General features: G+C 44.0%; 1 protein-coding gene across 4 annotated transcripts; it reads left to right on the forward strand.

The window, feature by feature from the left end:
• The first annotated feature begins 1,100 nt into the window (after positions 1 to 1,100).
• Positions 1,101 to 26,739, forward strand: nos1 (nitric oxide synthase 1 (neuronal)). Of its 4 annotated transcripts, XM_048995712.1 has the most exons (29): positions 1,101 to 1,342; positions 3,838 to 4,621; positions 5,783 to 5,897; positions 12,687 to 12,821; positions 14,294 to 14,439; positions 14,558 to 14,720; positions 15,139 to 15,230; positions 16,153 to 16,294; positions 16,405 to 16,544; positions 17,894 to 18,068; positions 18,715 to 18,816; positions 19,277 to 19,471; positions 19,709 to 19,794; positions 20,312 to 20,456; positions 21,224 to 21,328; positions 21,476 to 21,534; positions 21,693 to 21,809; positions 22,156 to 22,330; positions 22,592 to 22,730; positions 22,866 to 22,944; positions 23,053 to 23,246; positions 23,648 to 23,817; positions 24,288 to 24,498; positions 24,928 to 25,015; positions 25,241 to 25,362; positions 25,459 to 25,607; positions 25,733 to 25,927; positions 26,015 to 26,133; positions 26,504 to 26,739. In XM_048995712.1, the coding sequence occupies exons 2-29, from the start codon at positions 3,960 to 3,962 to the stop codon at positions 26,517 to 26,519; spliced, it is 4,236 nt and encodes a 1,411-aa protein (XP_048851669.1). In that variant the 5' UTR covers positions 1,101 to 1,342; positions 3,838 to 3,959; the 3' UTR covers positions 26,520 to 26,739. The 4 variants fall into 4 exon arrangements, with proteins under 4 accessions (XP_048851669.1, XP_048851689.1, XP_048851678.1 ...); XM_048995732.1 differs by lacking the exons at positions 1,101 to 1,342; positions 3,838 to 4,621; positions 5,783 to 5,897 and adding an exon at positions 12,275 to 12,427; XM_048995721.1 differs by lacking the exons at positions 1,101 to 1,342; positions 3,838 to 4,621; positions 5,783 to 5,897 and adding an exon at positions 12,275 to 12,330.
• The last annotated feature ends 926 nt before the right edge of the window (positions 26,740 to 27,665 follow it).

Raw genomic sequence — 27,665 nt, forward strand, 5'->3', positions numbered from 1 at the left:
AACAGAGGATCAGAAACGTTGTCTATAGCGAGGGAACTCAACTGTGTGATTTTTGCTCCGGTGGCAGAATATGTTGTGCTTTAGGGTTCAAATAAGGAGCCCATTTTACTAAAAAGGTCAGCTACCAGAAGTGACCTCAGTATTAATCCTTGCTGCCATGTATATTAATTAAAGGACAATGTATCAGACAATCAGTATGATCCCTCCCTGCAAATCAACAGGCAAAGAACTCATGAATTCAATCAACACATTCATGGTTTATGGCCTCAGAGCATGTTTGTCGCTTTATTTCACAGTATCCCACAGAACATGTAAAATACAACTGGGAATATAATTCCAGGAAAGTTTCAAAGCAGTAAGAAGACAAAACCAGGACTGTTTTCAATTCATTGGGGTAACACATAGAGGTAACTCATTGTGCTGATCTTCACATTCTTCCACATTTACAACAAAATTCTTGGGCACCTGAATTCCGGGAATTTGTTTTGAATGCCATTCATGTAATCCATGTCCTTAATAAATAAATAAAAATAAAGAAATCAAACTTTAAATTACTTTTCCAGCTAGTCACATTTTCTCTCCCTAGCGTATGAACGCATTTATAAAACAGCCACACCCAACACTTTGACTTTAAGACAAAACGAAATCATTTTGAGGCAAATATGAGAAACACGGGAATAAGGAAAAAAATACAACTGCATAATCCGGGGGGTCAAATTCTAATAATGACAACTTTTGTCTGCTTCGTGGACGCGAAACATTTCAATAATCATGGGCATGTCAGAATACAATAATATTCTGATTGTATTATCGTTAATAAAGTCCTTATGTAAACCCTGCTAAATGCATATGTGTTTAGATCTGTGTTATGTTTTTCTTCAATATCATCACACTGCAAAATTAAAAAAAAAAAGCAAAATAAAAATGAACCAGGACTTTGCAAATAATTGGTCAAACCAGGCGGGAGGGGGTGGGAATGACCGCATCTGGTGGTCTGGATGCTCATCGCCCGTCCCCTAATCGCAAGTAAACGAGCGTTCACACCCATAAAACTGGTTGGACGTCAAAAGTAACTCGTCTCCGTGATGACAGAACCGAAGGCTGCAGAGCACGGAATAAATGCCGGCGCACGACCTAGTCTGAGCTCATCGGAGGCCACGCTGTTTCATATTTATACGGCAGCACCCAGCAGCGTGCAGCCACGCTTCCGATGTGACAGCCGGAGTACTGTGGCAGTCCGCGGTACCTCAGCCCTGCAGACGGATCACCATCACAGGAGATTACACACAGGAGACCGCGGAACTTTTCAGCCCGCTGTAAAAAGAGTTGCCTGCAAGTGAAGGTAAGCTCTACTCCTCGCTTTTTTTTTCTAATGTAAAACCAGCCGCACTTTAATATCTCACTGAGAAATGACTTTCAATTCACTGCTTTAGATTATGTAATCGTTTAAGATATTGCTGAGAAATTAGGAATTATCCTATTGTGTCATGTTATGAAAACTCGCACATTCCTCCTGTTGATTTCTTAGCAAAGTACCGACGCATTTACTGAATATCATTGCTAAGTGTGCTTTTTGGTGCCCTTAATGTGTCATTATATTTAATTTACATCTGAATTTTCCATCGGTAGAGATGGGGAACAATAGTATCCCTCCCCCCACTAATCATGTGTGAACTTGTTGTCACATCATGAGATGTGCTGTACTGCGCAATGTCTAAACAGATAAAGAGATAAAGTCAGATCGCCATATGATTAAAAATAGACTCGATGTTAATTGTTTTAGGCGTTTTGTGAATGAAAGCGCAGGTGCTTCTTGGCACTGTTCAGAAACTCTTTTGCAATATAACGCAACACAAGGCAGTAAGTTGACGAAAGACTGGAGTTATTCGATTTTCTAATCATTCCCGATACACTTGCCATGCAAATCGCGAAATGACTATATGTCCGTTTTTCCATCAAACAATTGCCGTGCCACTTTCCCCCCGATTATTACTGCAATAGAAATTAAAGAAAAAAAATTACAGGTGTAAGTAACACCAGCCCACTAGATGTGTGAATGTGTGATTGCGTTGATTTAGATACAATTGAGGGTTTGATATGAATAAACTAAGGTTGAATTTACATGCAGATTAGACGGATGCATTTTGCGCTTGTTTAATAATGTTAAGAAATATATTCTAAAATCAGTTAATTTTATAAGTTGATGAAAGAGACCATTTTCATCTGAACATAGGTGAAGGCAATCAGTTATCTACCTTTCGTGTTATTTGTAATGTAATGAAATTGGGATTTTGAGATATGACATATTAACTGAAAAGTCTGAATTGCACTGAATACGAACAATTGTTTTAAATGTTAGAAAAGAAAAAAAAAGTTAGAATAAAAGGCAGGGAGGGGGTGTTTCCAGAACTGCTAATATATTCGCATGCGGCAGTTGGAGGGAAATTGTGTGGTATATTTTGTTATTTTAAAGTTTTTAAAGGAGCATGTTTAAAATAAGTACAAACACCATTCCCACTTACTGTAATAAATCGCGAAAAATAACCCACCAATCGCTTGCGTTGCTGTCCATAGTGCTGAAAATATCCGTCATTGTACGGGGATATCTGCGTTATGGACAATGTTGTGTTATATTCTAATAATATTTTACGTTGTGTATTTAAGCCAACGGTTACACCCGCCTTTGAAAAATTAATTCAGAACATTCCTCTGCGTTTTCAGATCGTGGCATATAATTTACAGTCAGTTTTACCCTTGCCTCTAATTTTAAGTTATCCTGCACCGAGGGGTACAGTATTAGTAATTCTAGTATGTTTTAAAGTTCAAAAGTGTCATACGAGGATCGGACAGGGTCACACCAGAGCCAACGATCAGATTTAAAATGCTCATTTTATATTTACACAGAATGTTTGTAGCAGATTTTGCTTATCAGACAAGTAGCTCTTTAATCTCTCTTTCTTGACTCTCTGCCTGGGAAACAGTTTGCACGTTTTCCCTTTTTAAACTTGGATTTTGTAAAGATTATGCAAGCTTTGTTTCACTGAGCAGTATGCCTGCCCATGAATGCCAAGCGAATCCAGACTTGCGCAAGGAAAAAGGGGGAGACTCCTATTAATATCACTGACTTCTGCGTTTGATGCACCTTGAGTTTTGGAGGGAAACATAGAGGACACATAACCCAACAGCAGGGGTGCAGACAGACGGCTGAGAATTATTCCGAATGAAAAATATCGCGGCTCTTTCCAGCGACATCAAACGGGAAACTTGCGTAACATGCAGATGCGTGCAATTTCAACTGTGGCACCTCCTTAGCCAACAGCAAATGTTAAAATATGTCGTTGTCAAAGGTGTCACCTTGTAGCAAGGTGACACGTACCTCCTTAGATTTACACTTTGATGGCTGGGACTCAGATAAGGGGACAGCACTTTTACTCACTAGCGCAGCATGAAAAGTGTGATTTTCTCTCTCTGTTAAACCACCCCTCGACTCAGCTAGCGCGCGTTCCTGGCAGAATTTTTTAGATGGAATGAATCAGTCCATTCATCATTTGTAATTTTGGAGAAATACCTGCAGAAGTAGACAGTGAATAAGGAAACAGAATTGAAATACTGGTGCTTCAATAAATAGCTCATTTCAGTTGACATATGCAGGTCAACAATATCCAAGGAGATATACATTTATTACAAGATGAACAGATTTGTATGCAGTCTCAGTGTGACCTTAGTCTACTAGTGAAAACCCAGGATCAAATGCTTGTTGACATAAATATAGAATAAACTGTTTATCTACATTGAAAATCCTCAATGTCTGCATCAAATCTCTCTTTCTTATCTCAGGGTATGCCAGTCTAAAAAAGTGGAGAGGAAGATCAACTCGATCGACTTGGTTAATCACAGAGCTAAAGTTAACTTATTTCAATCACATCTCCTATTCATCTAGCTGCTGAAAAGCCCGCAGCATGCAGGACTCTGAGCCGAGCGTCTACCAGCTGCAGCCCAACATCATCTCGGTGAGGCTCTTCAAGCGGAAGGTTGGGGGCCTGGGTTTCCTGGTGAAGCAGAGGGTGTGCAAGCCGCCTGTCATTGTGTCGGATCTCATCCGGGGTGGGGCAGCGGAGGAGTGTGGCCTGGTCCAGGTTGGAGACATCATCTTGGCTGTCAACAACAAGCCCCTGGTCGACATGAGTTACGAGAGGGCACTGGAGACCCTCAAGAACATCTCACCTGAGAGCCATGCCGTGCTCATCCTCAGAGGGCCAGAGGGCTTCACTACCCATCTGGAGACCACCTTCTCTGGAGACGGGCGTCAGAAGACTGTGAGGGTGACTCGGCCACTCTTCCCCAGGTCCTTTGAGGGTTCCGTGCAGGGCAACAAGGAGCAGCTGCGGGCAATCGAGAACCTCTCCCCAAGCAGGGAGCAGAGCACTCTCATCCAGATGAACAGCATGGTTTCCTCACTGATTGCTCCAGGGGAATCCGGGGACTGCCATGCCCTCCTAAATGGCATTGAAGAGAACAAGGACCTGTTGAGGGAAATAGAGCCTGTTCTGAAGCTCCTCAAGCACAGCAAGAAGGATATCAATGGGGTGGACACGAGAGACGCAGAAGTCCAAGTGGACAGGTAAAGACCTGTCATCACTCACAAGCTGTACTTGTGTTATGCACCTATACACAGAGTCTGACTAGCATTCTGTTATGCAGCAGTATGTGCTGGTGATACGAATCTGATTTCTAAATATTTGCAGCAAGCTCTGCACAGTCACGGCACATGAACTCACCATTTGTTTCATAAAAGAACATGCTTCAAAATGACTCATCCTATCCCATGAAAGGACAGCCGTAGAGCATCCTCTTCCCCCCGCTCAGCACAAAGCCCCACTTAAATAGCATGGATGCAGAATAATCTTTTGATAAACGCAGCATATAAACAAATGGGCTTTTAGAAGACAACATCCTTTCTGAAAATAAAGCAGCAGGGAAAGTAGATATGAGTTTGCTAACTCCATTCGTCTACCCCAAACATCTATGAAAAAGGGTTTACTGGACACTGAACTTTGAAATGAATTGAAAGCAATGACTCAGATAGAGCCTTTTATTTTGAACAAATGAGCACGTAAAGGATCCTGTTCATTTGATTCTACACTAAGACACTGTTTCCCAAAACTGTAGAAGTGGGTTGAGAGCTCATATTTTTTGACAGTACACCGAGGCAATATGAACGTCTGAACATCTACTCGAATTCCCACTGCACCCGGGACAGTGCTGGACCTTAAGTGTAAAGCTGAGCTTTCACATCATTCAGCACAATGAGCCCAGATACAGAGATCTCCGGCAGCTTGTGCGGAAAACGGAAAGCCAGGCACCATGTCCTGATGGGTTTGTTGTGCTTGCCACCTATGTGGCCCTGAAGACCCACCCCTGGCACCGCCCACCCTCCATGTATCACACCACAGTCTGTCAATGAGCATCACATTCGTCAAGTCATTACCAGATCCGCATCTTGCGTCCTTGGCACAGCCCCCCCTCCACCCCACCCCCGCAAAGTTTGCATTCTCTCAATGTCATGCTGCTGATATATGAGTCATCCCACATCTCTGACAAAATCTGCTACTCCGATGGGCTTGTTTACCTCCCTGGCGATGGGTATGGAGACACAGCACACACCACGACTGCGTCCCGCCCTGCGTGACACCCCAGGGGCATTATGGTTCAGCGGGATGGAGTGGCGGAAGGTGCAAACGTGACTGTGAAGCGTTTAACTGGGGCTCTGTGTGATTTGCAGTGTTGCTGTGATGGGCAAAGGGTTGGCCTCCGATACAGATCTGGTCCTCGACGACCCAGTGAGAAGGGATGACCAACCTACAGTACTCAACAACCCCTACTCCGAGGATGAGAAGGTAGCAGCGTTCCCGAGGCACGCAGGGTTCGCCGTTGGCCAACTGAGGCATACGTCATGCTGGGCTTGCGCTGGAATTGTCATAATCATTACCTGCCATTAATGTCCCCAGGCCACTACTGTGATTCTGATGCTAAAAGGGTTGAATGAATGGAGCCAGATGGGGTGGTGATGATGGCTCGGGTTGGGGGGGGAGGGGGTCCAGGAAGCAAGATGAATGGGGCACACAGCTGCGATAGCGAGGGGCCGCCATGGCTTGCCATTGTCTCTTCCTGCTTCTTGGCCTCTCCACAACTGGTAGCCGTGTAACACTCGGAGGGTGATATATTAGGCTTCATTGCAGAGAGGCGATGGAGAAATTTCCATGGTGTAAAAAATAGCTTCTGGGAGGAAAATAGGAGTTGGTAAGTGCTGTGAGGTCCCTCTATATGAACATTTATAGCAAATAAGAAGTTTTGCTATGACCTCAGCTTCTCTGAAAAGAACCCGAGTGATGTCACAGAAGCCATTTTGTGCGAGAATGTTTACGAAACATCAGCCTGTTGGGTGATGAGGTGAGGAGGCATTATTTGGCTAGTCACACTGATTGTGATTACACTTTACGCATGCTGAATTATAGTATCACAGAGACAGATACTGCGGCTCATTGATGGCTGACATACAACAGTATGAACCATACTAAGGTTATTTCAGATATAGCATGAGGTCTGCAGGCCCACGCCTTTGTAGGAAAGCAGAGGCTCTGGACTCAGGTCCCCCCATCGGGCCCCGCAGGTTCAGCTGGAGACGTGGAGCGGAAGTCGGTGTGGAGGAAGCAGGAAGGCTTCTGCCGAAGCGGCACAAACCATTGACGTTTAGCCATACGGTCGGAGCATTCACCCCCACCGAATATAACCTCCAAAGGGAGACTGACGTCAACTCGCATTTCACTACAATACCGGTGAAGAGACTCCAAGCAGTGCTGATAGCCTATTTCCTTTCTTACATCCGTGCCATATTCTTGCTTAATGTTTTATCGGCCCAAATAGCTTTGAATGTAATAATTACTGTAAAATAAGCTTAAGTCACCCCCAAGTCCTCCCAGCAAAGTTTTTTTTTTTTTTTTATAGTTTCCTAGCAAATTGCATTCATCTCCACAGCAACGGGCAATTTTAAATATTATCTGTACATGCTGGAAAATAATTTACATGCTCAGGTCAATGGTACAAGACCATAACCCATCCCAGCACTTGAACCTTTAGTTACTTAATCACTGCACAGCATATTAACTCTCCTGGTTCTTCTGTAGTGCTTTTCTCCATTTGACAAGAATTTTTTCCTGTGAACCTTTTTTTCTATTCCTTCTTCTGGGAGGAGTCATCCAGGCCTCTGGCTCACTGCCACATGACTTGGCATCTAACACGATGGCAGAGGACTGGCATAAAGGCAGAAATGCACTTGCTAGCAAAGGCGCGGATCCAGAGATGTTATCCCTGCCATTTGTAAAGAAGGTGTAAAGTTCCTCCTTCTGCAAATACTTCACTGAGATTAGACCAGCATGGAATTACAGCCCCCCCCCCTCACCTAAGCATTTGAGATCTCACAGTGCTCTGGTTCCTCTTGCTCTCACTCTCACTCGAACAGCCAGCTTGTGACCTTTTCTTGTCCCTCAAAGCAATAGGCGGCCATTGTTGTCGTGCAGAATTGAACGTCCTCGTGAGGATCCTACCTGGTAGGGTTTTTTTTTAAACACCATTTAAATTTCATAACAGTTGCGAAAACTTGTTTTTGCGAGCGGAGGGAAACTAATCAATTTGGGTGGGGGACACCCTCCTCCGACTCCCAGGAGAATAGAGGCCATCAGTAAAGCTTAATTGACTTTCTTGTTTGCATTTATCCCTTCAGGAAAAGCTACAATTACACCCTTGCTCATATTTTGCGAGGAATCATTTACAAATAACTGCAATTGAGTGATGATAGTGGTGATGAGAGGGGAGACCATATTTCCTTTTGATTCATAGATCACCGCTCTGGTTTCTACAGAAGACAACATGTACAGACTCCTGCAAAGATGATTCACTGCAATTAATGAAAGGATGAATTAGTGACACCCATCCATCAATACAGCCACTAGCTCACCGGGTCAGTTAATAAGGGTGAGCAAGTTAAGGACAATATATCTGTTTAACCAAGAAAATTATGCATATCTGGAGGGGGCAGGGCTTACTGTTGGGCGTGGGTGAAATTGAACCTGGAAGGTAGCGATTTTGTGGATATTCCCATATATATATATATATATATATATATATATATATATATATATATATATATATATATTTATGTATAAAAAAATCTTTTAACGCAAAAGAACAAGAAATTTACAAACCAGAGGAGGCCATTCATGATACTTGTAAGTTTAGCACATAAGTTTAGCATGCTGCATGAAGTATACATTAGCAATCCAAATGTGGCGATATGTAAATGTGACCACCAGGTAGTACTGGGCACTATGAGGAAAAAATAAAATCACTATTTTTTCCAGACAATTCACAATTTAGGCAGGATAAAAATAAATAAATAAATAAGTAACATGTCTTCTTTGAGGGTGGTGCGGTGGTGCAGTGATTAGCGCTGCTTCCTCACAGCCAGAAGGTCCTGTGTTCGGTCCCTGGGTTGGATGTAGGACGTTTCTGTGTGGAGTTCGCATGCTCTCCCCATGATCGCATTGGATTCCACTGGGGGCTACAGTTTCCTCCCACAGTCCAAAAGTGTGCGTGGTAGATTCATTGGCAAATCTAAGTTGACCCCATAATTGTGTGAGTGTGTGCACCCTGCCGTGTGTTGGCACCTGCCCGGGGTTGGATCCTGCCCGCGACCGTTATCCCTGGGATAGTCTCTGGTCCCCCCACAACCCCAGTTGGCATTAAATGGATGGATGTCTTCATTTAACTAACATTTGTTCAATTTGGACTAAAAATAAAACACAAAAATGCCCACAACAAACCTGCATCATATTCCTGCCCTTAATAATAATCAGAGGTGTAAAGGACAAATACTTTGTTACTATACTTAAGTAGGTATTTTTACAAATATGTACTTTGAGTATTTTAACTTGTAGCAATTTAAGTTGGTGTACTCGTTTACAAAGTGTATTTATTAATTTAATTATGTTAAATTACTTTATAAAAAGATGCATGAAAAAATCTCTATGGAAGAAAATATCAGGGTCGTCATCTTTGGTTTGCTAGCTGACGTGAGATTTTCAATTTGAGACAAGGCTGCCCAAGCATTTACAGCTATGTAACAGTTTTATTACTTTGTAATAAAGTCTGTATAGGGTTTACAAACTACCCCAATACGTTTGATGTAACTAGTTTTAGGTTTATAATTGAGCAATATAGATTTGCCATAAGATTTCTTGTGTGAGCCTGAGAGTCTGAAAGCTTGAGTGTCACACCAGATGCGTGAGAGTTGGCAACCCCGAAATTTTCAGATTTCTTGAGCTGAACACTTGTTCACGAGTGAGGGAAGGATGGAACGAGAAATCGACAGGCGGATCGGTGCGGCGTCAGCAGTCATGCGGGCGCTGCATCGGTCTGTCATGGTGAAGAGAGAGCTGAGCCAAAAGGCGAAGCTCTCGATTTACCAGTCGATCTACGTTCCTACCCTCACCTATGGTCATGAGCTTTGGGTAGTGACCGAAAGAACGAGATCGCGGGTACAAGCGGCCGAAATGAGTTTCCTCCGCAGGGTGGCTGGGCTCTCCCTTAGAGATAGGGTGAGGAGCTCAGTCATTCGGGAGGGACTCAGAGTAGAGCCGCTGCTCCTCCGCATCGAGAGGAGCCAGATGAGGTGGCTCAGGCATCTGATTAGGATGTCTCCTGGACGCCTCCCTGGTGAGGTGTTCCGGGCATGTCCCACTGGGAGGAGACCCCGGGGAAGACCCAGGACACGCTGAAGAGACTATGTCTCTCGGCTGGCCTGGGAACGCCTCGAGATTCCCCTGGAGGAGCTGGGCAAAGTGGCCGGGGAGAGGGAAGTCTGGGTCTCCCCGCTGAGACTGCTGCCCCCACGACCCGACCTTGGATAAGTGGAGGATAATGGATGGATGGATTGAGCTGAACACGCAATATTTGCGGCTTGGAAGCACATACCTTTAGATCAGTAGTGTGCAGCATCAGAGCAAAGCCTTAATTACCCACAGTGTTAAGGGACTGTATCTTTTGCAATATAATATGCCACCACATCTATTATTTCTTTCCATCTGGGCAATGATTTACCACATGGGATTATGCTGGAAAACAATGCTGCTAATGTTCGCTGCCTTTTAGCTGGAGCTCTGGGCTCAGCTCCGGGTGACAGCCTCGCTAACGCTGCATTTTTTTCACATTCATGCCACTACACTGAGCGTTTCTGCTGTAAGTGTTAAATTGGTTGTACTGCTCCTTTAAAACACCATGATCGTTCTGAAAACTTTGCATTTCACTTGACTCTGTTCAGTGTCTGACATCTCATATCCAAACCAGTTCCCCACGACAGACTTCACATTACTGCCTTTCTTTGGAATTAGCTTATAATTTACCACAGAATGACCGCGTGTTTCCATGCTCGCTTAGCAATGCAGTTTAGCTAGCCAGCTACATGCTAGCCTAACACACAAACTTGCCAGGACAAACTCAGACTACAAGGCACATGTATGGTCTACACGATTTGCTCCGTTCTTCTTGTATTGCCTGGACGCATACTAACCCTGCATTATGCATTAACATTGCAAGTAATTCATAGTGTTTAGATTATTTAAATTGCAATGTTATTATCAAATCACCCACCACTACCACTGGTACTACTTAAGATCAAATATCACACTTGAATTAATCAAATATTAAAGGAATCAAGTGATACATGGTAAGCAGTAGCCATCTAAGAACTATTTTTTGAGTGTGGGCGGAAAAGTATTTCTTTTACAGACCATGAAATTGAACCCCCAGCCCCCTCAAACACATGCGGCCCTCGATGCTTCCTATACCCATATCGCAGAGATTTCAAAATACAGGAATAGCATTCTTTTGAAAATAGAAGTATAATGTCTGGTCAGTATTAAAAATTAGATACTGCCCAAGCCTACTTGCATGTAAATAAACGTGCGGCGTAAATAAACAATTAAGCTGTCTAAGCACAATTAACAAACCAGGAGATTTTAAAACGCACACTATAAAACAAAAGAGAGCAGTTTACTCTGCGGCTATGCACTGATTTTGCGCGTAATGCAGGTCAAACACCAAAAAGATCAATCTGGGATATGTGGAAAATAGTTACGTGCAGTACGCAGGAAAATATGTGTAATTACTTGTTATGTGGGAGGGCCAGTATGTATAGGAGACCAATGCACATGGCTCTGTAGAGAAGTGCAGAATCATCACGTGGTTCATGTAGATTTTATTTAATAGTCAATAAAAGCACTGATTTACAATATTCATGTAACATGTAGTTACATCAATATGTTTATTATGAAGTTAAACTCGGTAGTTCTAACGGCTAGGGTTGCCTGAGGACCTAAATAATGTTAATGACATAATCACTAAGAACTCAAACATGAATACCATGTCAAGCTTGACTGTGCCCTTTTCTCTGTGTTGTCCTTGCATATATATATATATTCTCCACCATGGTTTGCTGTGCTGCATGAGGATGATCCAATCATTCAGTAAACGGAGTACAAATGTACATTTCTATAGACTGGAGAAAAAGTCTCAAGTCAAGCCGGTTGTCTCAAGTCAGCAAAAGTCTTATTCTGGCTAAAGGTGGAAAAAGTGAGATAATCATATTCAAATATTGCATTTACACATTTTCACAAAGACCACAGCACTGGGAAGCTTAATATTTGGTTTTTAAAAATTAAGACACAGGGAAAAGCTTACAATACCCATGGAGTTGAGATCCCATGCTCCAAATTATATTTAACTAATATGCAACTTACGCCACCCTGCAAATAATGTAAAAATCACGTTTAGAAGCCTTTTCTTCCTCTGATTCCACAACATTGGACAAAATACCACTAAGAGAACAGATTTTACCATTAGTAATCTGTTCGTGGTTAAAGTTTAGTGTCGCTAACTGTATCCAGTATTTTAACTTTATTTGTTAACGTTCCCTAAATTTAGTAACTTAGTGGGGGATAATACGCTAAAATGTTTTAATGCACGTTAATTTGATACTGAGGTGCGGATAATATGAGATCTAATTTTTTAATTTCTTACCATTTAAAGTGCATCACTAATGGTTTATTCTGCTGTGACTCCATTGCGCTGCTATTATTTGACGCTCATTCCGGGAACTATTGACAGGCTCCACCATGATCCTCCGCTGCAGTATAAAAGAAGGTCCATTGGAGTGAACGGGGTCGACGCGACTCTCTCTTTGCGGTTCTGGCTGAAGATACACACGGATACTCACCAGTAATGAGCAGCTTCGGATACTCGTTTCAGCCAGATATTCGGTTCACCCCAATCAGTTAACCCTAATTAGCGTCAAATTATATCACTGTTTAATGATGTAGGTGACCTTTTATTTGATGCGTGGGAGGTGGTTTGGTTTTTTGCATATTGCGTTGCTAATTTAGTGGCGAAAGGCTGACGACGGATTCTTATTTGTTTCAACTCAAGTCTGTCAGACTTTGTAGATATCGCGGGTTTGTGGCTAATGTTTCTCCGGAGTGTTTAATTCATTTTGCACTCCATCATTCTCCTGGTAGGCTACTCTCTACACAGTACTCTAACTAACTTTGCACATTGCCCGTTCTCTTCTTTTGCAGATATCTCAAGGCGTGATGTCCCCCACGAAGCCTTCACAGATTGGGAGTCCGTCCAAATGTCCTCGCTTCATGAAGGTCAAGAATTGGGAGACCGGCACACTGTACACTGACACGTTGCATCTGAACTCCAGCAAGGTGCCGTGTAATGTTGTTTCTACCGAAGTATCTCTGGCTCTTCTGCTTTAATATTAATCAAATATTCAACTGTGGACAGGATTACAGGCTGAATTCTTTGGCGAGTCAGTTGTTAACTGTTCATTACTGACCAGAGCGATTATGGATGTTGCAGTCTATTACATACCACAAGCTGTGTTTCAGACTCATGCCCCATTAATTAGCAGGGTAGCCACTTAGCACTGGTGAGGTATATAAAAAGAAGTGAAATTGTTTTGTTTTGAACTACCTGGTTTTAAAGTGGCTTCTTACATCTTTATCACTGAATGGACTCATCAAGTGATACCATCACAGAGCATCTTACAGCATAAGTGCATCAGACCTTCATTCATGAATCATGTGCAATATGGGTCAGTCAGTGCTTTGTACGGGAAGCCCAGTCAGATGACGTGGCTCATTTCAGTGATTCCAAGCTTTTTTTTTCTCAGCGGTTGTCTTTGACTCATGACGCTTTGCTCGTAATCTACATGCTATTTCGAAGGCCGCTTCGGATGATTGCATCCCAATCACATTTAGTCACACGTTTCCACGTCTTGGCCCAGTGAGACCACTGGCCATGTTGAGAGATTTAGTGAAATGGTGGAGTTCATTTAAGTGTGGGAAACAATGGTCCTTTGTTGGTAATAATTGCTTGGCACAAGTTTTATTATTTGCAATGTTTATTTACTTTGAAGTTGTATTTATCATATGTGTCATGCCCGGCTCGTCCGCTCCTCCTGTGTGCCACGCCCCCTGATTACCCACGTGTTTTCTCCCGATTGTACCCAGCTGTATCTAGTTAATTTGCTCAGTCCTGTGTATTTCAGTCCGTGTCTTACCTGAGTCCTTCGTCTGTCATTGATGTTTGTAAGCGTGAGCTGTTTCCCGGTCCCCGTCTTCTTAATTAAACTCCCGTTTTGCCCCATATTCTGCCTTCCTGCTTGCCTGCTTTCCCGCACGATCGCCGCTCTCGCTTCTGCCGATCGTGACAATATGTGGATCAGGCACGGAGCAGCATGTTTCATCCGCCCCTTTCTGAACGTCGCTCGGGGGGGAACACAAACACACAAAGCGTCTACATTTGTACAGTCCCGTACCAAACCGATAGACCCGTACCGAGAATGTGTAGCGTTGCACTCTTAATAGACATGTAAATCCTTTGCTAAAGCCATCAAACTGAAACGGGATACCGTTGGTGAAGCAAATCAGGTTAACTGGCCTTGTTCAAAGCTTTGAATGATGGGAATTCAGAGGAGTGGGAGAAAGGAGCCTTTAGAATCCAGCGTGGATGGGCTTCTTGTGGCTGACCTAGAGGGGGGCCACCAGAGTAACTAAAGAAAAGCTGAAGCAGTCTGTGATTGGCAGCGTATGATTACCCCTCCCCAAAGTAAGTTTTACACCTTCATTCCTCCAATCAAAAATGCTCCTGAATGCATTTTTGATTTATTTTGTAGGTGCCGATCTGCACAGACCAAGTGTGTATTGGGTCCGTGATGACCCCAAATCAGCAAGCCAGGAAACCAGATGAGGGCCGACCCAAAGAAGAGCTACTTCCTCTTGCTACTGATTTTATCAACCAGTACTATACCTCCATAAAAAGGCAAGTCAGGACTGACACTGGAGATAGGGAACGCAGTGGTGGAAAATCCTTGACTCGGTATTGTGATGGCAGAGAACTTCAGTTGTCAAGTGTTGGTTCTGAACACTTCTGTGGGCAGGTTTGGCTCAAAGGCCCATATGGACCGGCTGGAGGAGGTCACAAAAGAGATCGAGGCTTCTGGGACTTACCAGCTGAAAGACACTGAGCTTATCTACGGTGCTAAGCATGCCTGGAGAAACGCGGCTCGCTGTGTGGGACGGATCCAGTGGTCCAAACTTCAAGTGAGGAGCAGTTATGATCTTTACTCGCACTGTGTGGAATCGCCACATCAGATCTCATTACTTTCAGTTATTGGTCTATCTTTCCAATTATGTCCAAATTGCAGTATTAAATGAGTGCAGAAGTTCAAATTAGTAAATGACTTGACCAGAAAATGCAACTGTCTTTTTTTTGTGAAACAATTCCTCCCACGTGCTCTCAATCACTCACAAGGAATGGATAAACCACCGAGAACACATTGCATTCAGTTATTGGTGCTTTTTTTCAAATGTATTATTTCAAGTTAAATTACAGCCTTGAATGAAAGGTGGCAGATGGAACAAATGGGGAATGATTATTTCATGCTGACCAGTATTAATACTGCAGATACTTTTGGGTTATTCAAAGAACTTTTTTTTTTTTTCTTTTTGTCTTTACCAGGTCTTTGATGCTAGGGACTGCACGACTGCCCATGGAATGTTTAATTACATCTGTAACCACATCAAGTATGCCACCAATAAAGGCAACCTCAGGTAGACTTCCATGGAGCTCTTTCTCCCACACACTCCATCTCCTATATATATATATATGAGAGAGAGAGAGAGAGATGTTTGTACATGTATGTATTTTTAATTTCCCCCCCTTCCTTACCCGTCAGCTTTTGTTAGCTTATGACCACTAATCCGCCTCATTGGGCCTTATACACAGTACTGGTTCCATGAACCCGTCTGATTAATTCCTGGTGATTTCCCCAAAGCCTGGGGTGCTGGCCTTGCCCTGCCTCGCTGTCAGGATATAGGGGACACGTCATGAAGACGGAACAGGGAATGTGAAAGCTGTGAAGATTAAATTTGTGTGGCAGTGGGGGGGCGGGGGGGGGAGTCATCTTGGCAGTTTGTTTCCTGCATGGTGATATGACCTACTGCCCTGGGTATCGGCTCTTTGCTAATGTGGGAGGATCCCTAGCACAGAGCCGACATTGTAGATCTGCATGAGCGTAACTGTTGACAAGCCTCTTGTGCTTGAGATCCTCCCACCCGTCGTTTCTATCCGTGTTTTATCAATTCATTGTCCAAAAGGGCAGGAACATGGTCACTGTGTGAAATGGTGGCATATGGGCAAAAGGAGACAAACCAAGCTGCAAATCCAAAGCTGAAACATGGGGATCTAAACCAGTCACATCTAAAGCTGTATAAATTTCTCATATTAACATGCACCGATTTTATTCCTTCACTTTTCTATGTATATATTAAGTCAGCAATAAGTAGTTTCTGTACCTGCATTTTATGTGAGGAATTGTGCAGATGCTGAGACGACACGACTACACTGCCCACCTCCCAACTGCTGCTGTTAGTAGCCCGAAGGAAATTCAATTAACAAGTTTGACTCCTGGGTTTTGTGACTGTGTGCTCACGTAAATCTTTCACTATTATGCAATGTCGGCTCTATTTGTAGGTCTGCCATTACCATATTTCCTCAGAGGACAGATGGCAAGCACGATTTCCGTATCTGGAACAGCCAGTTAATTCGGTATGCGGGCTACAAACAGCCCGATGGATCCATTTTGGGAGATCCAGCATCCGTTGAATTGACCGAGGTAAACTGTGAACCTATCTTGCAGATTGGTAGCAACAGCATGAATAAGGTCCATGTCTACCTCTCTGCCCAATCTATTCGTTTTGCGACACTTTATTTCTGTTTTCACAGATCTGCATACAGCAAGGGTGGAAAGCACCGAAGGGACGCTTTGATGTCCTGCCCCTCCTTCTCCAAGCCAACGGCCATGATCCAGAGCTTTTCGAGATTCCCGATGACCTGGTGATGGAGGTGCCATTCACACATCCCAAGTGAGTACAAAAATTTTAGACACATAGCCCCAAATCGGAATGCCATAGGTGGCTGACGGTCCCTAACCATGGACGGATGGATAAACGGCACCCCCTCTGCACTGCTGACACACATGCTTATGAGCTCTGTGTGGCCATTGAATTAGAGGGACATGTACGCCTATATTGGGCACATGTTGCCAAGTCTTCGGCTGGCTGCGTCCCTTGGAACTGAATGAACAGGCCCTGGGGACGCTTCCAGCTTGGCCGTGCAACTGACATGTCTGATGTCGCCCCGTTGCGTGAAATTCTTGCAGCCTTCTGCTGTGGCAGCAGCAGGGACGTGTTCATCAGATTAATGGGGGCTCAGGATCTCCAAAGCAGCCACCAGATGGAACTTAGGCCAGACATTTCTGTGTTTGAAACTCCTACAGATGTCTGAGTGGTTTTGGCCAAAAACTTGCATGTACTTTCACCAGCTGACCAAATTTGAAGGGACAGGCTCTTGTGTAGTGTGTTTTTTTTTTTTTTTTTTTTTTTTTTTTTTTTTTTTTTATAAACACAATTTTACTTTAGTTGTATCATTCAAGCTGTCGTTAGGCCTGTTTTAGCTCCCGCAAATAAATGTGTATTTATTGGCTTAAGTCATGAATAGCATTTTATATTATGTATAAGTTTGTCATCACGCCTGCCCCGTATAGATTGAGCTCCCCTATCCATTCATCTTTAACTATGCCCCTGGTGTCATACTTAGCAATCAAACACAGAGGATTCTGTGTGTAGCGACTTGTTAAACTTTCATCCATTGGCAGGCTGGGTCACGAAAGATCGCAGTTGGCAGCATGTAAAAGTTCAAGGTGAATGAGTCAATAAAGAAAATGCATATTGCCAAAACGAAACATTTCAAGGTGTTTTATTTGCCACTTAAGTGCAGTGCAATGCCTACTCTTTCAACCGCACACAGTACAAAGAACAGCCAACAGTTTATAAATAAATTAGGAACGGACATTAGACAAGTAACAAGACTAAATGTCAATTCACGTATTGTGGGTAATATTGCAAAAGTTCAGCTTTACCTATCGATGGGGAAAGATTGTTCTTGAATGTGGTGGACAGCATTCTGTCCATGGTTAAGAACATCTTGTGGTTTGGGTTTGCTAATGAACAGAACAGGGTCACATAATTAAACCAGTTTGTCTGTTAAAAATGAAGTCTGCTTCACAGAGATTAGGGAATCTGTACATGTTAATGATCCATCTTCAAAGTGCAGTTTTACAGTACAAACCTTTAGTACAATCATTTGAAGGCAGGATTATCAAGAGCAAAGCTCTGGGGGTTGACTCACCTTTCTTCTTTGTGATTGTATGCAGGTTTGAGTGGTTTGGAGAGCTGAACCTGAAGTGGTACGGGCTGCCTGCTGTGTCGAACATGCTGCTGGAGATCGGGGGGCTGGAGTTCACTGGCTGCCCCTTCAGCGGCTGGTACATGGGCACAGAGATTGGTGTGCGTGACTTCTGTGATGCTTCTCGCTACAATATCCTTGAGGTACTGCAGCCATTGCTGGGGTGACTGACTGACTTGGCCAGAGAAACCTACAGCTATTTCTCTTATTACTGTCTAGCATCTCAAGAAAACAAATCTCTACCACTGTTGACATATCCCAAAAGCTTCTTCCGATCAAATTGTTTATTGTAGGCGAAATGAAAAGCTTTCAGTGTTGACCAAATAATTGTTTGATGGAGCTGGAACACTGTATTTATCGAGACCCTTGAAATGAAAGTTCAGCATAAGGAGGAATACATTGCAAGACTAAAAATTACTCTTTAAATGGGGAACCAAATCTCTTCAAAGACTTACTGTTTGGCCTAAGACTTCATGCTCCATTAGCAATCTCTCTTAAACATAGCAGACTGCTAGATTAATTATTGGCTTACTCAGTGGTTTTATTCATGTCGTATCAGTAACTCAATGCATTTCTCCAATTTAGTTGCCTTATTTGATCTTTATGAATATTTACTTAAAGGATTAAGCAGGCAGCCAAAGCCAGAATCTTCTAATAGAAAAAAGGCTTCCTAGATGCATGTTGTCATTGAATTTATATGGCCATCTGGAGAACTTGGTACAATTTGACAAAATCTCAGTAGTTTGCCCCTGTAAACCTCACCTGTTTTTTTTGTGCTTTGTAATGCAGGAAGTGGCACAAAAAATGACTTTAGATACCAGGAAGACTTCATCGCTGTGGAAAGACCAGGCACTGGTTGAGATAAACATTGCAGTCCTCCACAGTTTTCAGGTGCCGTCATCCCTTCCCAAAACACTTCATGGTCTTCATCATTCCCCAGGACCCGAATCAACCACGACTGCATTTATAATGTGTGACTGTTTGTTTATTTTTCATTTTTCTGAGGTGTCACATAGACAGAAACTCATTCTGAATTGCAAGACTGTTGTTTTTCTGAGAATTTGATGTCACGAGACACACCTGATGTCATGCCGAATTAGGAATAAAAACAATTATGAAACTGCGAAGGCGAATGAAACCCAATCAGTGGTGCCACAGTCCTTACGACTGGTTCAATTAAGTCACAGTAGACTGAAGTGATGTGGTTTTTTTTACTAGGCTGTGAGATGTATTTTTTTTTGACATACTGGCAAACGGGACGTGACGTGGTCCGAAAATCACAATTTGCAGTGGGAAATGAGTCTCACACCTCAGCCCCCTCATACTGCTGTTTGCCCTGCTCTCTCCCCAGAGCTCCAAAGTGACCATAGTGGATCACCACTCAGCTACCGAATCCTTCATAAAGCACATGGAGAATGAGTTCCGGGTCCGGGGAGGCTGCCCTGGGGACTGGGTGTGGATCGTGCCACCCATGTCCGGGAGCATCACCCCAGTGTTCCACCAGGAGATGCTGAATTATCGACTGACGCCTTCCTTTGAGTACCAGGTCTGTGGGGAAAACCAGCCCACTGGGAAGCCATCTTGGGGTTCCGATGCCCCCAAGGACAGCTCTCACTCAGGGGCGTGTACAGGAGTAGGGCCACAGGGGCACTGTCCCGAGCTGGAATCTGATTGGTCCCCAGAATGCCCTCTCCCCTGTCACTCAGCAATGTAAAACATATCATTGGCTAATAAGGTTAACGTTATGAATTATAGCCCCTACTCACACTCCTGTTTCTTACAGCCTGACCCATGGAACACTCATGTGTGGAAAGGAGTGAATGGAACGCCAACAAAAAAGAGAGCGATTGGCTTCAAGAAGCTGGCAAAGTAAGAGGGGAGAGAGGGGGCAGCATTCTCATCTTCTCCAGATAGGTGCATGCTAAGCTTTCCCCTGTCTGTGCTCATGTGAGTCTTCGTCACGCCTCTGAGCAGAACTGGGCAGCCAGACATGAGCCACCTCCGCTGGGCTCATTTATCCCCTTTTACCCTCACTTTGAGGTGAGGATGAAGAGCATCAGGTGAGGTGCAGGGGGGTCGCAAGTGGAGACGACGTGTCTAACAATGTAATCCACTCTGGATCGCCGAGGGGGGTAATCAGCTCCTCGTTAGGTGCGTTTTTATAGACTTATTACCATGATTGCCCCCAAACACAGAGAGGTAATTATGGTAATTGCGACTGCCATTGCGATTTTAGCACAAAATGTGGTGCCTGCTGTAGAGAGAAGGACCGGAGAGCACTTCTGAAGTTATGGTGTCCATGAATGGCCCTAAGATGGGGAGGGATGAAGATTTCCAGGCCTTTGCCCCCTCCCCCTCGCACTTACAGCTCACATCACATTCACAGGGCAGTGAAGTTCTCTGCCAAGCTTATGGGTCAAGCCATGGCAAAGAGAGTGAAGTCCACCATACTGTACGCCACAGAAACAGGGAAGTCCCAGGTCTATGCCAAAACCCTGTGTGAGATCTTCAAGCACGCCTTTGATGCCAAGGTAACTCCCGCCTTTCATTTTGTGTTCCTTGGTGATATCAGAAAAATGGATGATAAATATACATGCATGTGTGCCTAGAAAACAGCTCTGGGTACAAAACAAACATCCAAACCATTGACAAATTTCCCAGTGGAATGCTTTGGTTTTTTTTTTTTTTTTTTCCCTCCTCCATGAAATGGAACATGAGAAGGTTTAACTGAATTTACTCCTCCAAGCATGTTACACTTTTTTATTTTTTAAAGCAAAATCGGGAAGAATGCTCAGGTGCGAAAATGTAGCCTTTTAAAGAAATGCCGAGAACAATAGACATTTTTCTGACATTGCGTTTCCCTGCAGGATGTCGGTTTTGGTTTCTGTCATAGAGTACGGCTGTGATGTGGGAGCGGGGGTGTTAGGGGTGCAAGCACAGATGAGCGCGCCGAGCAGCCTCGCATCCTCGTCCAAATGCTTCCACCTCTGAGCTCTCCATTGCCTGCAGACACTCATTTTAGCCAGACGCATGGGTGTGAATTGTGAATGCAGTCTGAAGCGTCAAGCTTGTCATAGTACATATTATGTTGCTTCTGTGTCTGAAAGGTCAGGTTTTTATGTATGACATCTTTTTGGCCAGGTTGTTCATTCAGAAACGTTTTCTTGTGTGTGTTTGCCTTAAATGTCCTTGCTTAGGGGTACTTCTAGATTGTTCTGTCAGGGGTACAATACAGGGTGTCAGAGGGAAAAATATAGGAGTTGACAACCGTTCCTGTCACTCTGTTTCTGTGTGCCAGGTGATGTCAATGGATGATTATGATGTCGTGGATCTGGAACATGAAACCTTAGTGTTGGTGGTGACCAGTACATTTGGAAATGGAGACCCACCTGAAAATGGAGAGGTACTGAGACAAGTTCATTTTCGCCCTCTGTAGCTGTGACGAATTATATTCCCCTTGTATCAATAGCTAAAAAAGGGGTTATCTACGTCGTGCTGAAAAATATCCATTGATGAAATGGGCTGGCTGTAAGTTCCTCTTGCTTTTCAGAAATTTGCCGCTGCCTTGATGGAAATGAGACATCCAACCTCCAACACAGAAGACAGAAAGTGAGTCACCATTCCTTTGTTGAAGTCCTGCAACAGTATGGTGCTTTATCCTCATCATACACTTCCTCGACTGTTTTTCTCTGCATTGCAAATCATTGCACTCTAATTCTCCCCCAATTTGTATTTTTACACCCAACCAACCCGACGCATCCTTGCAGGAGCTACAAAGTTCGCTTCAACAGTGTCTCCTCATATTCAGACACACGCAAATCTTCCAGTGATGAACCAGAGCTGAAGGTCAACTTCGAGAGTACTGGTCCTCTCGCCAATGTCAGGTAAATTTACCAGAGGCTGGCTCCCTGGCATCAGTCTGATAGGATGGAGAAGCATGCACATCTCATCAGGAAAATCACCATGGATCTTACCTTTTAATGGCTTAACCCATTACATGCTTACATTTATGCTGTGTGGGAGGGTAGAGCTACAGATGTCTTCTGTGGGTGTTTTAAGTATGTGGAGCTCCTCTTTGATGCAAAAATTCATTTTGAGGAAGAGGGCCTGAAACGATTTCATGTAAAAAAATAAACAAAACACCACGACAGACCGCATATTTAGTGCTGTTTGGAGCTTGCAGGAGTCCAAAGGGGAGCCCACATGATTGTTTCTGCCCGCTCCGCGCAGGTTCTCTGTGTTTGGCCTTGGCTCCAGGGCCTATCCACACTTCTGTGCCTTTGCCCACGCTGTGGACACGCTGTTTGAGGAGCTCGGTGGGGAGCGCATCCTACGCATGGGAGAGGGGGATGAGCTCTGCGGACAGGAAGAGTCTTTCAGAACATGGGCCAAGAAGGTCTTTAAGGTGTGAGCGGGGGGGCATGTGGGGGTCAGTTACACCTGGAGAGGTCACAGTGACCTTGAGATCTTTCTACGAAGATCAAATCTATCATCCTCTTGACTGACAGTTCCAAGTCTTGCCCATAGATAGAGGATAAGTGCAGATCCTGCTGGATCAACGTTTCTGGGTGTCTGTGGATTGATTACATCTCACCAGACAACAGAAAAGTGCCATGCATGGTTTAATCTCGCCCAAATGAGCCCCTTGATTTGCCATCTGTTAAAGGCTGCCTGTGACGTTTTCTGCGTTGGTGATGATGTGAACATTGAGAAGGCCAATGACTCGCTAATCAGCAATGACCGCAGCTGGAAAAAGAGCAAGTTCCGCCTCACCTACACTGCTGAGGCTCCCGAGCTGACACAAGGTAAAGGTTGTCTCATTACCGGCTCATACAGAGCAAGAAGCTAAGCTACATACAAGCAACAAGGTCTCATCACACCGTGCAGATTCTGTATCTACTTCCTCCTGATTTTATTACCACTTTTGTTTCTACCCACAGCACTGTACAACTTGCATAAGAAGAAGGTGTATGGAGCAAAGCTGCTGAAGCGACAAAACCTACAAAGTCCTAAATCTGAGTAGGTGGTCTAATCTGGCTTTGCTGGGTCATAGTCTTGCTCATTAGGCAGAAGTGTGACCATCACTGAGAAGTCAACGCTTACCTTCTGAACGTCTCCCCCCTCCAGTCGTTCCACAATCTTTCTGAAACTCCACACAAATAACCATGACAGCCTGAAGTACCACCCTGGAGACCACCTAGGCGTCTTTGCTGGCAACCATGAAGACTTGGTGAATTCACTCATTGAAAAGCTAGAAGATGCTCCACCTGTGAATCAGATTATGAAGGTGGAGTTCTTAGAAGAGAGAAGCACAGCTTTAGGTAATCTGTTTCCTGATATTTGCCACTGCATATATTCCAGGCACTTGCATGAATAACCATACTTTCTCAAACTGTGTACTTCCCTGTTTGTTGGTTTGCTTCCTGATTTTGGGGTCTGTGGGTATAGTGGTTTTTGCCATGTTTCCTCCAAGTACTCCAGTTCTCTCCAACAGCCCAAAAGCATCTCACATTCGTGCCTCTAAATTGTCTGTAGTGTGAGATTGTATTCCTTGTAACAGACTAGTATCCCAGCCTAGGTTTTCCCCTCATTTTTTTTTGCTGGGACTGGCTTCTGATTCACCAAAATCCAGATACCGATCAGTGTTTTTGGAAGACGAACGCATGCATTCATTCTCTTTTTCTGGTTTTAATATTCTGTGTTGCTTTATTGTCCTTCCAAGGCGTGATCAGCAACTGGACAGATGAGACTCGTATTCCCCCTTGTACCATCTATCAGGCCTTCAAGTATTTTCTGGATATCACAACTCCACCCAGCCCTCTCCTTCTGCAGCAGTTTGCCTCATTGGCCAGCAATGAAAAGCAGAAAAAGAAGCTCGAGCTCCTCAGCAAGGTAGAACCAAATGATTCTGGGTAGGGATCGGTGGAGCTTACAGAACCGCTCGCAAATCCTTGTTGTGCCAAATTAATAAATCAAATTTTACCTCAGTAACTACACAAAAGATCCACTGAAAGACAACTCCGGCTTTTCTTGTTTGGTCCATTTCCTTTGTCATATTTCATAGATAATGTGTGTTTTTGGTTCAGATGCCGTAACCCACAGACTTACCCGTAACCCTCAGACATTTTAATTATGAATCCACCCACAATCAACTATCCATTTCATGAATGTTCTGAAAACATTAGCCGAGTCATAATTCATTGTTTATGCTCTGGTATATTCTCAAAGCAAGCTTCTCTGTTGGTTTATTTTGGATCAGGCTGTGGATGAGAACAGTCTTGTCTATAATACTGGCCCAAGGCATTTGGACAAAATGGACAGCACAGAACTGACTGTCGCTGTCCACATTCCAATGTTACCAGGGCTTGCAGGAATATGAGGAGTGGAAATGGTACAACAACCCTACCATGGTGGAGGTTCTGGAGGAGTTCCCCTCCATTCAGATGCCATCCACGCTCCTGCTCACCCAGCTGCCCCTACTGCAGCCACGTTACTACTCAATCAGCTCCTCGCCGGACACCTTCCCTGGGGAGATCCACCTCACAGTGGCTGTGGTGTCTTACCGCACCAGAGGTGAGGGGAAACTCTTCAGCCTCGTTTTCTCTTAAACCCTAAGCTCTTTCAGCTTGTTAGACAAAATATATCTTAGCAGATGGAAACCCATTTTAATTTGTACTTTTGCTAAATTACCTGAGGAAAGTCATTTTGAACCTCTCAAACGAAGTCGTTTGCTTTTGATTACAGATCAACGTTTGCTTGTATTTTTTTTTTTTTTTTTTAATTGATACTTTTATCTAAAGCGACTTGCACTGAAATCCATTCATGCAGCTGAATTGTGTATTTATTTTTGGGGAGCGATTTTAGGTTAAGTACCTTAACACAACAGCCTTACATGTTTAATATGGGGAAAAATAAGCCCCTAAATGGTTTACCCCCGACATTATTGCTTGTGTATTTCAAAGGGACGGTAGAGGAACGCTGATGTGTGATCATGTCTTGCAGATAGTGAGGGCCCAATTCACCATGGCGTCTGCTCTTCTTGGTTGAACAGGATAGAGGTTGATGAAACGGTCCCATGTTTTGTTAGAGGGTAAGACTATCTTGAAGTTGGATGAATGAAACAATTTATTCTGTTAGAGCTGCTCTGCCGTCACTTTATGACCATGTATTTTTTACACACATACCATTGACTAAAGGGTAAAAATGGTGGGAGTTGCTCCAAAGATATTAGGCATGAATATTTTAACGAGTAAGGCATAGTTTTTCCTAATCACTGTAAGCAGTGTGACTATATATGATGAAACATCTGTTCCAGAGCTCCAACCTTCCAGATGCCCAAAGATCCCAAAGCTCCATGTATCCTGATTGGACCAGGAACTGGAATCGCCCCCTTCAGAAGCTTCTGGCAACAGAGGCTTCATGATTTAGAGCAGAGGGGTGCGTCTCGGCTGACCTTAATGTCTTCACGCTTGGTCAGGTGTGCCTCGTGGCTCATGTCAATGAGGCCTGTCTGTTTTTTTTTTTACGGTCCAGGGATCACAGCATGCCCCATGATCCTCGTCTTTGGATGTCGGCAGTCACAAATCGATCACATTTACAAAGAAGAAACGATTCAGGCCAAAAACAAGGGGATATTCAAAGAACTGTATACAGCCTACTCCAGAGAGCCAGGAAAACCAAAGGTAGGAACACAGCTTGGCTAACTTCATCAGCAAGCTGGCCAATTTAGTCTTGCTTCTAACAAGGGCATTTGAAAGTCTTCCATGGGTAAAGTTCTAAAGATGACAACTTTCTGTCTCTCTCTCAGAAATACGTCCAAGATGTTCTCCGTGAGCAACTGTCAGAGACTGTATACAGCTACCTGAAGGAGCGGGCTGGTCACATCTACGTGTGTGGGGATGTGACCATGGCTGGGGACGTCCTGAAGACCGTCCAGCAGATTGTTAAACTGCAGGGGAACATGCCCCTGGAGGACGCTGGCTTCTATATCAGCAAATTGCGTGTATGGGGTTCCTCTGTTTGAAACCTTCAGGCAGGTTAGCATCCATTCTGGAATGTCCTTTTACTTTGTGCACTGATCTCATTCCAGGACGAAAACCGCTACCATGAAGACATCTTTGGAGTCACCCTGCGCACTTACGAGGTCACCAATAGGCTGAGGTCGGAATCCATCGCCTTCATCGAGGAGAGCAAGAAGGACTCGGATGAGTAAGTTTTTTTGCAGCTTCTCGGTTTCACGAGTCAAATTGCTTGCAGTCCTGAGGAAATCCCCCACTTGTTCCTTGAGGTACTATAGAAGGCAGCCGCTAGTTGTAATCTGAAGAAGTCCCAGCTTTTAGAATGATGCCACAAAATCAGCATGGTAACCATAGAAACTACAGTTTGAAGGGCCTGCTTCTAACAGGATTATGCTTTTCCAAGTGGTTCTGTTTTCCACACTCGCATTTGGACATTTCATGATAAGAGCTTTTGTACAAGTACTTATCTGTACAGTATAAGCAAGTCCGGGTGGATTGTATAGCATCTCGTTTTTTGTGAGTGTTGGAATAACTACAGCAGCCCATCTTTTACGTTTCAGGGTGTTCTGTTCATAGAAATGTGCAGGACCAAGCCAAGTCACCTGGATTGGATCTCTTGAAGGGGAAACTCGCGTAAACCAAGCAGCTAGTCAACAATACTGTGCCAAGTTTTATACTGTAAATTATTACCAATGCATTTTTCTACCAGTTGTGGTTTGCGATGGTTAGGTAATGCACTTGGTCTGTGGAAATCATTTTCAATGTTATTTTCAGAGGTTGTGAGTTTTTTTCCGCCCCCCCCGCCCTCACCAAATGCACTTTTTCTTCATTACTTTGAAATTGATTTGCTTTGAAGCACTGTTTCCCCCAACCAGCTAGCTAGCTGTCTCGGTAACGATGCATGAGCGAGACAGCGGTACATGGCGTATTCAGTATATTCAATGTTAAATATTTAATGTGAGAATAAATGCCTTGTTGATAAGGTGGAGTGTTTTATGAGGCTAACCTGGGTGCACCTACGAGGGAAGGTTCCGTCTGTACACACTCCAAACGAAGCCGGTGCAGCTGGTGGTTCCTCTGACATGGTGCAGCAGATATTAAGACAGAAGAGAACATGGGGGCATGAAATTCGGTTCCTGATGCTTAGCTTGCTGGCCTCTTTTGCTGTGACGCCTTTAGCAGAGCAAATGGGATTCACATCCCTGCTGACAGTTCATCAAAGTGCACGCCTGGTCCCCCCCCCCCACTGTCCGTTGCTTTTTTTTTTTTTTTTTTGAGGATTGGTCTCCAGACTTTGAGGCTCCATTAAGATGCTACCCAGTAACCACTGTTTCATGAGGGTGAGGAACCCCGGAAGACCAACACCATCGCCACTCATTATCCATCTGACTTTTTTTCTAAAGGGGGGGGAAATGCTCTTGGTAAGAGTGTGTAAGTATTGCATCAAACTAAGACTGCAGCGTGCTTATTTGAAAGGCATTCTTTTTCATTATGGTGACAGACAAGCACCGGGTGACACTTAGTGTGAGACTGACTGTACTTTAGATCACACCTGAAATGTCGGCACACTAAACTGAGTATAAATGGGAGGGCTGGAAACCCTCCGGATGGCGTCTTTACTCTCCGAATGCCTCGCCATTGACTGCGAGAGAAGGGACCTCATTCAGTACAGTGGCAGAAAATGAAGGGACGTCGCACAGTTCTGTGTACGGCGTCTCAGGC

This window comes from Brienomyrus brachyistius, chromosome 2 (genome assembly GCF_023856365.1).
Source record: "Brienomyrus brachyistius isolate T26 chromosome 2, BBRACH_0.4, whole genome shotgun sequence".
NCBI classification, from domain to species: domain Eukaryota; kingdom Metazoa; phylum Chordata; class Actinopteri; order Osteoglossiformes; family Mormyridae; genus Brienomyrus; species Brienomyrus brachyistius.

Coding starts and splice junctions, on each gene's coding strand:
- nos1 (XM_048995712.1), top strand. CDS start 3,960: ATGCAGGACTCTGAGCCGAGCGTCTACCAGCTGCAGCCCAACATCATC. Junction 5,898..12,686: donor CCTACTCCGAGGATGAGAAG/GTAGCAGCGTTC, acceptor CTTCTTTTGCAG/ATATCTCAAGGCGTGATGTC. Junction 16,545..17,893: donor GTGCCATTCACACATCCCAA/GTGAGTACAAAA, acceptor GATTGTATGCAG/GTTTGAGTGGTTTGGAGAGC.